The sequence below is a fragment of the Podarcis muralis genome, chromosome 6 (assembly GCF_964188315.1).
Source record: "Podarcis muralis chromosome 6, rPodMur119.hap1.1, whole genome shotgun sequence".
NCBI lineage: Eukaryota > Metazoa > Chordata > Lepidosauria > Squamata > Lacertidae > Podarcis > Podarcis muralis.
The window spans coordinates 18,115,550-18,129,069 of NC_135660.1; the positions used below are offsets into that span (position 1 = coordinate 18,115,550).

The window sequence follows — 13,520 nt, forward strand, 5'->3', positions numbered from 1 at the left end:
GGCATCCTCCACCATCAGCTGCACTGATCTTATGGACCATATCTCCAGCCCCATCCCTGTAACTGATAAAAAATCTCATGGATAAGTGATGGGGGGGGCACAATAATATTCTCTGATTGTACAGTTTTGTCCTAGAACTGGTTGGGATGGTAATATTTTTGAAGGCCTCAGTGAAGTAGCATATGTTCTGAGAGACATGACCCAGAATGCAGTCCTTTCAAGTTAGTAGAAGTCCACCTTCTGCTCTAATGTTACAAATTTGTTTTGTTTTCAGTGCTCTCCAGAAAGTTTTCCCTGGACAGAGAAGCTTCCTTCTTTCACGATCGACTTTTGCTGGATCTGGAAAACTCACAGGACATTGGCTGGGAGATAATTTTGCTACCTGGAATGATATTAAATGGTCCATACAAGGAATTTTGGAATTTGGTCTCTTTGGATACCCTTATGTAAGATACTTTAACTCCTCTTCTTCTTCTTCTTCTTCTTCTTCTTCTTCTTCTTCTTCTTCTTCTTCTTCTTCTTCTTCTTCTCCTCCTCCTCCTCCTCCTCCTCCTCCTCCTCCTCCCCCTCCTCCCCCCCCCCTGCTTCTTAGCATTATTTACTATTTTCCCCTCAATTAACATATTCATTGCAGCTTTCAGGAGTGATTCAGGGATGATATCTTTCAAATAATTCAGGAGCAATATTATAGGATGGCTTGGTAGAATATATCTTCATTTCTGAAATGTAATTTTGGATAAATTTGTATTACCAACCAGCTCAAAAATATATGCAAACAATTCAATAAATCATAATAGTCTTAAGACTGAACACCTTACAAGTGTTTTGACTTTGGTCCTAAGGTAAAGTAAGGCCCCTCCCCAATAGTTTTCATCTGCTGAGGCTTCCTTCTTCAGGTTTATAAATGTATTAAATAAATGGAACGAAACAGTGAACTAAATCAAAACTGAGGATTTCAAGATCCCTGTTTACCTTAGTACAAAGTTAGGAATATATACCTAGGCATGTAGATCTAATTCTAAAGTCATACCATGTTTCAGCACTTTTCTTACGTGTACATAACTTTCAGATTGGAGCAGATATCTGTGGGTTCGCTTATGAGGTTGACGAAGAACTCTGCCGGCGGTGGTATCAACTTGGAGCATTTTACCCATTTTCTCGGAGTCACAATGAAGAAATACGCAATGTAGGTCTCCTTTGAAAAAACAAGCAAGCAAGCAAACAGATCCAGTTTGTAGTGGCTTCAATTCTCCTTCTTTGTGTCAATAACAATTGTAACATTTCCTTACAGCATAAAGACCCTGCGTTTTGGGGGAAGAACTCTCTTTTGATGAACACAACCAAACACTACCTGAACATACGCTACACTTTGCTACCGTATCTCTATACCCTCTTTTACAGAGCACATTCCCGGGGAGATACAGTTTCAAGACCTGTTCAGCATGAGTAAGTCCGTTGTTTTCCCTCTGAAGAAATAATTGTTTGTGAAGGGGAGTGACCTTCGATGTTCCTTCTTTTTATGATCCAGAATAAAATAAGATGCATTTCCATTATTCTATTTTAAATCCCGGAGGTGGTATTCAGCTAAAGTAGACCTATTGAAATTAATGGACCTAACTTGGTCATGTATGCTTATTTTCATTCGGTAGACTCCCAGAATTCCTAGAATTATTTTTAATGTTAACGATTATAGGTAAAGGTAAAGGTACCCCTGCCCGTACGGGCCAGTCTTGCCAGACTCTAGGGTTGTGCGCCCATCTCACTCAAGAGGCCGGGAGCCAGTGCTGTCCGCAGACACTTCCGGGTCACGTGGCCAGCGTGACAAGCTGCATCTGGCGAGCCAGCGCAGCACACGGAATGCCGTTTACCTTCCCACTAGTAAGCGGTCCCTATTTATCTACTTGCACCCGGGGGTGCTTTCGAACTGCTAGGTTGTCAGGCGCTGGGACCGAGCAGCGGGAGCGCACCCCGCCGTGGGGATTCGAACCGCCGACCTTTTGATCAGCAAGTCCTAGGTGCTGAGGCTTTAACCCACAGCACCACCCGCGTCCCACGTGAAAGATTATACACAATGTTAAATTCTTTAGAAGTCTTGGTACACAGACAACTGTTGTTGCTGTTGTTAATTTAAGTAATTTCTCTACTGCCCTATACCTGAAGGTCTCAGGCAGTTCACATAAAATATCAATTACATAAAATCGAAACAAAAACAACAACCCAATAATAGCCCCGCAAAAGAGCCAGCATTTAAAAAAGGGTTTAGGATGTAGATCAAGTCAGGCAAAGGCCTGGTTTAAAAGGAACAGTTTCACTTGGTACCTAAAGGTGTTTAGTGAAGGCGCCAGGTGAACTTCCCTGGGGAGAGCATTCTACAGACGGGGAGCCACTGCAGAGAAGCCCCTGTTCTTGTGTTGGCACCCTCCTGACCTCTCAAGGAGGAGGCACACGAAGAAGGTTTACTGTATATGTATAATTATTGCAAACCACATTGATTTTTTAAAAAAGAAATTGGGGTTTACAAATTTTTTTTATAAATGAATCTAAGCAATATGAAGTCAAGCTAGACAGCAGAAGGAGCACTAACAAGCCTCTCTTCTATGCTGAAATAAAATAATCTGGTGAGGTTGATTGCAATGTTGCATGTTTTCAGTTTAAAATATTTTGGGTTGCACACTATGGTCTCCCATTCTGAAGTTCCATTAATGCAAAGAGTGACCCATTAGTGTATGGATTGGTATCTTTTATTTTTAATCATAAGTTGCAGTGGGACATACAATGGAAAATGGTACATATATTTATTCTATAAATAAATAAATTGGTGACTGGCCAGGAAACCCATGCATTTCCCCCTGAGCTTTGTGGGTGAAAAGTAGGCATATTTTTTGGACAAGGGGGAAGGAATTAAAGGTATGCATTTTACGTGTATATTGCAAGAGGCACTGCCAAATTCTGAGATGCCTTCATCTGATAAAACTGTATTCCATTACAAGAGTGTCATATTAAATTATGAGAAGTACAGAAGCGTGTTTCTTGTCATCAGTGGAATTCAGAAATATGCCAATATATTCTAAACTTCCAAGTTTTTTGCTACAGATTTCAGAATTAAGTAGTTTATTGTAAAAGTGCCTGAAATTCCCTAAGACCTGTGCAGATTCACAGGTTCAGAATCTGATGCATAAAATGCTAAAGGAAAATGGAACGGGGAGGGGAGAAGGAAGGAAGGAAGGAAGGAAGGAAGGACATTCAGATGCCACTAAACCGTGAAGTGTAACACAATAAGTTTTCTGTCAACAAATATGATATTAGCATTGTCTTCTTCACTTAGATTCTATGCAGATCCAGCCACCTGGGCTATTGACAGGCAGTTCCTGTGGGGGCCTGGTCTTCTTATTACTCCAGTCCTGGATGCGGTATGTCTAATTTTAGTAACCTGCAAGCTAGCCACCTTTAAAATTTGCTTTTTTAAAGAAAAGAAAGAAAAAGAAAGTGAGCATTCAACACCCCCCCCCCACATGCTTAAGGTACTAGGCATGGGCAGACAGCCTCAGGCAGACACCAGCAAACAGCAGCAAGAATATATGTATGAGGGGAGTAATACAGTACAGGTACAGAAGTCTTTTGAGGGACGGATAGTCAGCAATGAAAAAAAGAGTAACAAATTCACTGGAGTAACAGAACAAACCTTGTCACATGGGGTAGATTGCAGTGAGTGAGGGGGAAATAAAAATATTATTTGAAATAAATAATGTTCACTGAGATTATCAGAACCATAACTGCCATAATTAGCAATAAGAAGAGAATAAAATTGTTCACCACACAATTAGGCTGTTGTATTGCTTGCTATCTTGTGCCTGTTTAGCTATACCAGGGGTCTGCAACCTTTAAGACAAAAAGAGCCACTTGGACCCATTTCTGGGCGGGAAGGTGACGTCGGGACGGTGCGTGCCAGTACAGCGCCCGCCACAGTGGGGAGTGTCGGGGCGCACAATGCGCCTCCTCCCCTCGCTAGTATCCGCAGCAAAGGTGTAAAAGAGCCACATGCAGCTCCGGAGCCGCGGGTTGCAGACCCCTGAGCTATACTGTAATAATGTACTGAACTGTGTACAATATACTCAGAAGACATACAAATGCATAACAAAATACTAATAAAGACAGAAATAGAAAGCCGAACACAGCTATAAATAAACCTTACGTGAATCAGAGCCAAAATGGGAGTGGGTGGGAATGCTAAAACAAAGGTAATAAACATTTTATTAAAAACGATAAAGATTGGACTGGGGTGGATTGGGAAAGGATAGAAAACAAACATAAGCTCAGCAAATGCCACCCAACACTTTATAAGAGAAGCGATTTTTAAGAAGAGTTCTGTGTTTTAAGGATTGGCACCTTCTCCCCAAGTGCTGTGATTGGAGAGTGTTGAGCCCCACTCTTCCCTCCCTAATGTGTTCCTTATATGGTGCCATAATTAATAATTTGAACAGTTTGGACACAGTCTGGTTTTCTGAGGCACTGTTTTGTGTTACAGATTTGCTGAAATCAGACCACTCTCTAGTGACTTGTAATTCCTTCAGCCCAATTGGGACTGGGCACAAATGGGCCTGAATCAGCTCAATTCTGTTTTCATTTTGGCCAAATCTTGAGTATAGCCCTACCATGTAATCCTATATGCACTTATCTGGGCATACAGATTAGGGAGAAATGTATTGGTTCCAAAACAAGAACTTCCTGATTTGCTAAGTAAGCTTTGAAGAATCTCTGAATGTTACTGAATCATTCCCAGCAAGTTTGACAAATGGGCAGAGACGATGGGAGTTTTGGTTCAGCTACATCTGAAGCACCAAAGGTTCCCCACGCCTGCAAAAAAATGAACCAAAAATGCATTTATCATTTAAAATTTGAACTTTCTCAAACATTCTTTTAATCGGCAGTAGGTGCTGACTGGTTATCGGTTTTGATCCACTTACATGGTCATGTTTGGTCTCCTTGTTTCTCCTGCATTAGTGTGCTGGCATTTGCTGACTGGTGTTTTATTTTTAATATGGATAAAAATAATTCTGACTGATTATTTAGCGGTTTCAAAGGTTGTGTAGTCAGAAAGAAATCCAGTAGGATACTCACCTACCCAAATCACAGTGAAATGAATGGAGCAACAGCTCCTAGGCATTTTTGCTGAGGCTTGTACAGGAGACTTTTCTAATGAACTTCAATTCCCTTACGGCAAATATGAAAAAAAAAATCTATTCTGTAATTTTATTATTATGGAATTACTGTTACCTATGAATTTTGTGTCATCCCATCACCTTGACTTCACTTGACAAGTGAAATTCTTGCTTATTTAAATTTCAGGGTACAGATATAGTGACTGCATACATGCCTGATGCTGCCTGGTATGATTATGAGACAGTAAGTATATAACTTTTTGTTTTCTTTTAGAGAAAGGGGAAATGTTCTGCATAAGTCTCCATGTGTGCTGGTTCAGACAAAACCCTGATGGTGTCCCCCAACACTCCTGTTCTGCTAGGACAGCTCCCCTTTAGGGAGAGTCTGCTTTGCAGGCAGGAACCAAGTCTCCATAGTGACCCTGGAGTGGGTGGAGGTAAGCTGCCCACATCAGCCGGGTCCCCGGCTGCATCTCCTTCAGCCCAACCAATTGGGCTTGCTTAGGGGCATGGCTCCGCCCACTTAAATGTTGGGGGATGCTGCCCCTTCTGCTTCCAGTCGTCAGATCTCCCAGCCCACCCACCTTCTTTTTCGTGGTTTGTTTATGACCTTGCTATGACTTATGTCGGTTACCTGGTTGTTGGGGCCGGGTAGGAATTTTTCCACTTGGCAGAATTGGCTCTAGCCCAGGCTTCCTCGGTCTCGGCCCTCCAGGTGTTTTCTGGCCTACAACTCACATGATCCCTAGCTAGCAGGTCCAGTGGTCAGGGATGATGGGAATTGTAGTCTCAAAACATCTGGAGAACTGAGGTTGGGGAAGCCTACTCTAGCCACTTGATTTTCGCCTACCTAGTAGCACTTGTTACAACTTTTTGATGCTAGGCATTAGGAAAGCCTTTTATGGGAGGGGAGGTTGTTGCCTCTGTCTGCCCCTCCACAGTAAGGGTTCCAAGGGTGTGGTCCCTACCCAAAGCCTGGGCTTGGGCTGGGGCCATGGCACATCCCCAATGGTGACTGGGGGGGGGGCGTTCATTTGATGTACATCAGAGGGCTCCTCCCCTCCGGTGGTTAACCCTTCAAAGAGACTTCCTGCAGGCATGCAGGGGTCAGGTTATAGTCTTGTTTCACCCAACTGCCTAAGCCAATACCGCTCACATCTGTAACCAATAAAGTTTTTTATCCCATTAACCCAATATATTTTATTTCCGGGGAAGCTGGGGGGGGGGGTCCAGGTCCTTGCCATGCAAATCAACCAATTTGCACAAGTGAACTTAAACATCTCTTCTTTCCAGCTCCTTGTGAGCCCTCAAAATCAGCTTTAGAAGGATAGATAAAATTTTGGGGGTGCACTGGGGAAAAGAGGAAATGAAATTCCCTTGGTGCTGTTTTGGTGCTCTGGTGCCGTGGCTTCTAAAAGTTGTTGTATAATTGGATGACCAGCATTTGCAACGAGTAGGGAAATATGGTGTTAAGAAGTTGTTTTCAGCATTCAGCTTTCATAATCTTTTAGTAAATAAATTATTTTTATTATACACTTTCTTGAGATTCTACAAGGAGATTGCAAGTTTTGATATAAGACTTTGGATAGAAGTTATGGATATTCTACGTATCTAACTTATGAATATTGTAAATATCTACTGTGTCCTCCATTTTTCTTAAATATTAGGGCGTAGTATTTCCTTTGAGGAAGCAAACAGTTCAGCTGAGTCTCCCGGCAGACAAAATAGGACTTCACCTCAGAGGAGGCTACATCTTCCCTACTCAACAACCAGCTAACACAACTGTTTACAGGTACTGATGGCTAGGTTGTGAGCCATTAATTTAATCTTCCATGACTTCTATGATTGTAGACCATGGAGTGGAGTTTTCTGAAAACTATTGTTTTATCTTATTGAGGAACAAGTACAGTAGAATTCATTGGGGTCTATTTCTCCTTCTGTGGATGTGAAATGACCCACAGTAGCCGGCCGACTAAGGTCTCATTCTAGGAGGAATGCCTTACTTATTTACTCAGAAATAACCACCCATGATTTCTATAGGAGATAGGGTGGTAAATTTTGGTGAAATGGACATTTTTCATTTGTCTCTTTTAATGGCGTATGTGGAAACACATACATGTTTTTGCAAAATGATTGTACAAGAAGTGTCTCTTGCTCCACCTAAGTTTACTTAGCATTACGACCCGAAGCTTCTCACATGAACTAACCTTGTCATGAGCCCATATGTTCTCAGCTGCTCTGTGAGTGGAACAAATGAATGACTCTACAATGCTACAATGTATGGGGGCACTTATTTGGTTTAGCATCTAGATTAAGTTTTCTTCTTACCCAGGACGTTATCAATGTCTGTGATGATGAATGAAATGTTTGTACAGTGGTACCTCAGGTTACATACGCTTCAGGTTACATATGCTTCAGGTTACAGGCTCCGCTAACCCAGAAATAGTACCTCGGGTTAAGAACTTTGCTTCAGGATGAGAAAAGAAATCGTGCTCCGGCGGCGCGGCGGCAGCAGGAGGCCTCATTAGCTAAAGTGGTGCTTCAGGTTAAGAACAGTTTCAGGTTAAGAACGGACCTCTGGAACGAATTAAGTACTTAACCCGAGGTACCACTGTATTCACATTCATTACAGTGTAGACAGTAGATCAGTGATGATGTCCACATTCCAGTAATGACAACTTGTCAAGCTGTAATCCTTGAGCTCTTGTGAACCCCATAGAACATAGCCATGTATTGTTTTTTAATAGCCGTTCAAAACCTATGGGACTTATAATTGCCTTGGATGATGCCGGGAAAGCAATTGGAGAATTATTCTGGGATGATGGAGTAACCAGAGGTAAGCCCACTAATGTAAGAATAATGGAAGTGATAATTGTATAAAAGCCAGATGTGTGCAGATGGCCTCTTCAAATTCTCCATCTTATCTGTGGGCAGAGAAACTTAGAAGTTCTGGGAACAATATTTTAAAACATGCTTTGTATTTCAAAGAAATGGGATGGAGTTCAATGTTGCATTATGATTCAATGTTCCCTTTGTGGAAGCATTGCAGTTTGCCAGATGGAGTGATCCCTCCTGTCCTCCCCTTGTGTACTGCTGTGTGGGTCCCCCTGGTCTCCCAGTTTTGGGGGGTACACAGGGGGAAGAGAGGGGGAGAAAGCCACGTTGCAGAAGCAGAAGTCGTTGTGCAACGACTGATGGGGCTCATTAGGTGAATCCTGCCCATGGCCAATATTTATAGCATAGGAAAAGTTGGCTTCTACATTCTCCCTTTTCAATAGCCTCTTTCTTCTCCAGACAGAGGAACAAAAGAACCTGCCTTACACAGAGTCAGACTATTGATCTGTCTTGCCTTGTGCTGTCCACACTGACTGGCAGCAGCTGTCCAGGATTTCAGACAAGGGGACATCCTTATCCCTACTTGCCAGGGAATTGAACCTGGAACCTTTCTTATATGCAAAGCAGATGATCTCTCACTCAGTTTACAACCCTTGTTTTTTATAACTTGAAAACAACTCCCTTTTATAACTTTTATAACTCCCTTTTATAGTTACATGTGAAATTGTTGGCAATCCTCCCTCCAAGTTGATTAAGATTTGGTTGGATCACCTGGGAGCTAGATATGCCTGGAGTGTTTCTGTAGTTGTCCCAGTCTTATTTAAAATTCCTAGAAAATACCTTAAAAGTACATTAGTTCAATATCCATATTAGAGTTCTTGTACCTGATTTGAAGCTCTAGATCAGGACTGTACTTTTTTCTATGCTGGGGCAATTTCTTCAGCTGCACTTGAACACACACACAACCACACACACTTGTTAACAGATGTTCGTGTAGGAAAAGAACCCTTGTAACACTGATTCTCTGGGACTGAAACGTAGTGTGACTCCAAACGTTGTGTATGCATTTGACAGGCATACCATTTATTAAGCTTTCTTTCTCCATAATGCCATGTTGTTTTGCAATTTTGAACTTTGAAAGTATGAGAGTGGGAGTGAAATGTCACAAGTGCAGTGAATCCCATGCGGAAAGCTCAGGATATTAGAATGTCAGAGTAAATTGTAAATTATTCAACACACACTTTCCCCTTATTTTCCTCCTCGGAGCAGTGACTGCGTCTGTGCTGAGGTGGAGTTGCAAATTGGACAGATGTATTATTATTTTTTTAAAAAAGGCCTTGGCCTCATCTTGTGTCTTTTAACAGCACCTTGATCCGAGCAAATCTGAAAGTTTGGTGTACAGCAAACTGATGTGAAAAACCACAGCTGCGGGTTAAAAGCTGACAACTCTAGTGAGCCTTAACATATGATTCACAAAGATAATTTGCAGATCTGTACCAGTGCTCATTATGCTTCTGTTCTTGATGTATAGTGGCAGCAGCTGTACTGCCTTCATGGCATGGTCATTGCCTTTTGTTCCACGCCTGGTCTGATTTTGGAGGGAAGAGAGCTTCTTGGGAGGGCAAGGCAGCCAGAACCATCACTGATAATTGGCAAGGTGGCGGGGGGGGGGGGGTAACATCCTCAGTAAATTAGCAATTTGAATCACTTTGCATTTAAAGAAAAAAATCTAACAGATTCACACCTTTGAAACAACATGCAAACCAAAACACTTTTTATTTAGTTATTACATGATTTGCATGTCAGATGTCTTCCAGCAGGAACGGCAAATTTTGAGAAGTTGATATTTGATTCCCCCCCCCCCCCCGTACAAAAAAGCACACACACCTACAAACAATTCTGCAGAGTAATTTACCTCATGCTGTGGTCAATATGAATGAATAAATCTTTGTTTTGTGACGCATTGGTTAAAAATTGTACATTCTTTTCCCTGTGTTTTAGATACAGTGAAAAATGGACACTATCTCTTATATCAATTTAATGTCACCAATGTAAGTATATTTCCATTAGCATTAGAGATGTGATGACATTGCCCCCCAAATTGTCCTGAATGGAGTTTGGATCTGGTGTTCTTTCCACTATCTTAACTTAAGTTGGCCTAATTGACTTTGGCTTCCAGTGGTTGGCTGGAATATAAGGACCTAAGTTGTTCAGGGCTTTGTATATCAGCACACAAATCTTGAACTTGACCCAGTTATCTATTTTACTACAGTCCTAGACTGTAGCAATTTATCAGTATATAAATTTGGTTGAATTTAGAATTTAGAATGTAGAATATAGAATGAAGAAGAGCTGAATGGAAGACACAGCACTCTGAAGTGTTAGACTGCTTCGGATTCATGAAAAGCCAGGATGTGCATTTTCACCTTGGTTGGAAATAGACAGAGAATTTATTATAATATTATTACTATTGATTTATTAATTGCCTTCTAAGCCACTGTTTCAAGGCTCAAACTTTTTTGATAATCACTGTGAAATGTGTCATCATTATTATAATTTTTTTTAATGCTTCAGCTGGGAAACACTACTGTAGAGAAATCAGTTTTGTTCTGTTTTCCTAACATGAAATCAGTGTGACTTACACAGGAGTACTAAACATATGTTCTCCGTTCGTAAGGCAGCAATCCTATAAACACTTATCTGACTGTATGTCCCATTCAACTCAATAGGGTTTACCTCTGAGGCGTGCAGTCTAAATTGCATTGATTTTCTTCTATAAGCTCTAGTGACCCACTTATTTTATAACAGCTAGATTTCAACTGCAGTTTCCCTCAAAATTTGTCAAACATATTGTATTTAAAATCAGCAAAATGAAAATGATGACTCGGTGTTCGTTTCTACGTTGCAGGACTTACTTTGGCCTTAAGATTACTCACAGAAAGCCACAGAAATTCATAACTATAGTCGTTCTTTGTTGCAAGATTTCTGTAACAATATTGTCTGCATACCTTTTGTTTTTCAGAATGTCTTATATATGACAGTGGCACAGAATGGCTATACAGATTCAAATACTTTCATTATTGATGAACTCAGAATCCTTGGATTGCCCTATAACGCCACAGGAGTGACGGTTACTTCAAATGGTGTGGTTCAGAATAAGAATCTCCAAGTCACTTACAGTGCTGCAGATAAGGTAAATAGTAAAAGGAGCACCAATCATTGCTATACAGTGGTACCTCAGGTTAAGTCCTTAATTCGTTCCGGAGGTCCATACTTAACCTGAAACTGTTCTTAACCTGAAGCACCACTTTAGCTAATGGGGCCTCCCGCTGCCGCTGTGCGGCTGGAGCACAATTTCTGTTCTTATTTTGAAGCAAAGTTCTTAACCTGAGGTACTGTTTCTGTGTTAGCAGAGTCTGCATATATAACCTGAACTGTATGTAACCCGAGGTACCACTGTATGTCAGGCATGTCCAACTTCAAGTAGGCTGCAATATATTATTCAGCAGGGGTCACCAACCTAAGGCCCAAGGGCCACAAGCGGCCCACGGGGGTCGTTTAACCAGCCTCTGAGCCACCCCCGAACTATACTGCCTACTCAGTGAGTCCCCACACACTGCACTAAACCTACATTCACTGCACTAAACCCACAGACCCACTTCCTTCATTTCTTCTGTGATGTGTAATTATAAATTGCCACATTCTTAGCATCAGTGCATCCCCATCAGGCATAGGCAAACTCGGACTACAACTCCCATCATCCCTAGCTAATAAGACCAGTGGTCAGGGATGGTGGGAATTGTAGTCCCAAAACATCTGGAGGGCCAAATTTGCCTATTCCTGATCTACATCATTGGCTGCTGCTAAGTGGTAGGGAACTGAAGAAGAAGAAGAAGAGGAGTAGTAGTAGTAGTAGTAGTAGTAGTAGTAGTAGTTTGGACTTGGTATTCCGCCTTTCACTCCCTTTAAGGAGTCTCAAAGCGGCTAACATTCTCCTTTCCCTTCCTCCCCCACAACAAACACTCTGTGAGGTGAGTGGGGCTGAGAGATTTCAGAGAAGTGTGACTGGCCCAAGGTCACCCAGCAGCTGCATGTGGAGGAGCGGGGAATCGAACCTAGCTCACCAGATTACAAGTCTACTGCTCTTAACCACTACACCACGTTGGCTTTCATTCTTATACAATTCTAGAGCGTTAACTTTTATAAGCACCCCATAAGCAGCCATGCCCCACCGTACTAGCTGTTCCTGGGTCACATGGTCTTTCCACAAATGCCTGCTGAATAGGAGTCCTTCAAAGAGTTCTGCACCTCTGTGGATCGGTCACTTAAAACCTGTTCCAAAGGTGGGGGGAATCTATTGGCCCTCTTGTTGCAGTCAGAAATAGTTAGCACATGTGCATACATAATGCGCCCTTGATCCCCCAAATAATAATAATAATTAATAATAATAATAATAAATAAATAATAATAATAATAATAATAATAATAATAATAATAATAATAATAATAATAATTCAATACATGTTGAACTAAGAAGCCAAGATTTGGATGGATATTGGTCTTCTGAATATCAATAGTCAGGTATTGCACAGAAATTAATCTCAAGGCAGCTTCCCACTTAAGAATTCTCACTCAAATGCAAATGGCAGTTGTTCTCCCAGGTTTACAACCCTTAACTACTGCCTCTTCTTTGTCCCTTGCTGTGTCTTATGCCTTGATCTGCCTCCCACTATGCCTTTCTTTGTGTGCTGAACTTTAGATTGTAACCCCATAAAATAGGGTTCTCCCCTTTGCCACTTGTAAAGTATCAGGCACAACAAATATGTGATAGATATATTCCAGTCTGTATCTATAGTGGATTTAAATCCGTACAGACTAGAATATACTGTGTTTTTCCGTGTATAAGACGCCCCCTATTTTTGGGGACTCAAAATTAAGAAAATGCACTATGCACTATCTGTGTATAAGACGACCTCTTATTTTTAACTTCAAAAATTTAGTGTTATACACAGAAAAATACTGTATCTATTCTTTCTATCTCTCTGCCTATCTATCTATCATCTATCTATCTATCATCTATCTATCTATCATCTATCTATCTATCTATATCTATCTATCTATCTATCTATCTATCTACCTATCTATCTATCTATCTATCTATCTATCTATCTCTATCATCTATCTGATGTTTTCATTTTTTAATAGCTTTGGGATATTTCATGGGAAGCAATTCATAAATAAATAAATAAATAGAGATTTTATGCATGTGGCATTTACAACTTGGATTTTACTCTTCATTTTTGTAGGTTGCCACCATAACAAACCTTCAGCTTAAACTGGGAGAAGATCACAGAGTCTCCTGGGAACAGGTCTTCAGTGACAGTAACAGATTTGATTGTCATTTTGAGCCAGATGCAACAAAAGAAAAATGTGAGGCTCTTGGCTGTACCTGGAGTGTAAGTAACACACATACAGTATAAACCCATATATGCTTTGATGCTTAGGGGTGTGTTGGCCATGAGCACA

At 41.1% G+C, this 13,520-nt stretch overlaps 1 protein-coding gene across 3 annotated transcripts in view; it reads left to right on the forward strand.

Annotated features, from left to right (window-relative positions):
- The window catches only part of SI (sucrase-isomaltase), a 109,092-nt gene that overhangs the window by 37,463 nt on the left and 58,109 nt on the right, over window positions 1-13,520 (forward strand). For all 3 annotated transcript variants that reach the window (XM_077929800.1, XM_077929798.1, XM_077929799.1), the window contains exons 16-25: window positions 275-446; window positions 1,070-1,186; window positions 1,292-1,446; window positions 3,326-3,410; window positions 5,347-5,403; window positions 6,827-6,951; window positions 7,907-7,995; window positions 9,996-10,045; window positions 11,017-11,187; window positions 13,301-13,450. In XM_077929800.1, coding sequence (XP_077785926.1) covers window positions 275-446; window positions 1,070-1,186; window positions 1,292-1,446; window positions 3,326-3,410; window positions 5,347-5,403; window positions 6,827-6,951; window positions 7,907-7,995; window positions 9,996-10,045; window positions 11,017-11,187; window positions 13,301-13,450 — 1,171 coding nt within the window. The remainder of the gene's footprint in view (window positions 1-274; window positions 447-1,069; window positions 1,187-1,291; window positions 1,447-3,325; window positions 3,411-5,346; window positions 5,404-6,826; window positions 6,952-7,906; window positions 7,996-9,995; window positions 10,046-11,016; window positions 11,188-13,300; window positions 13,451-13,520) is intronic.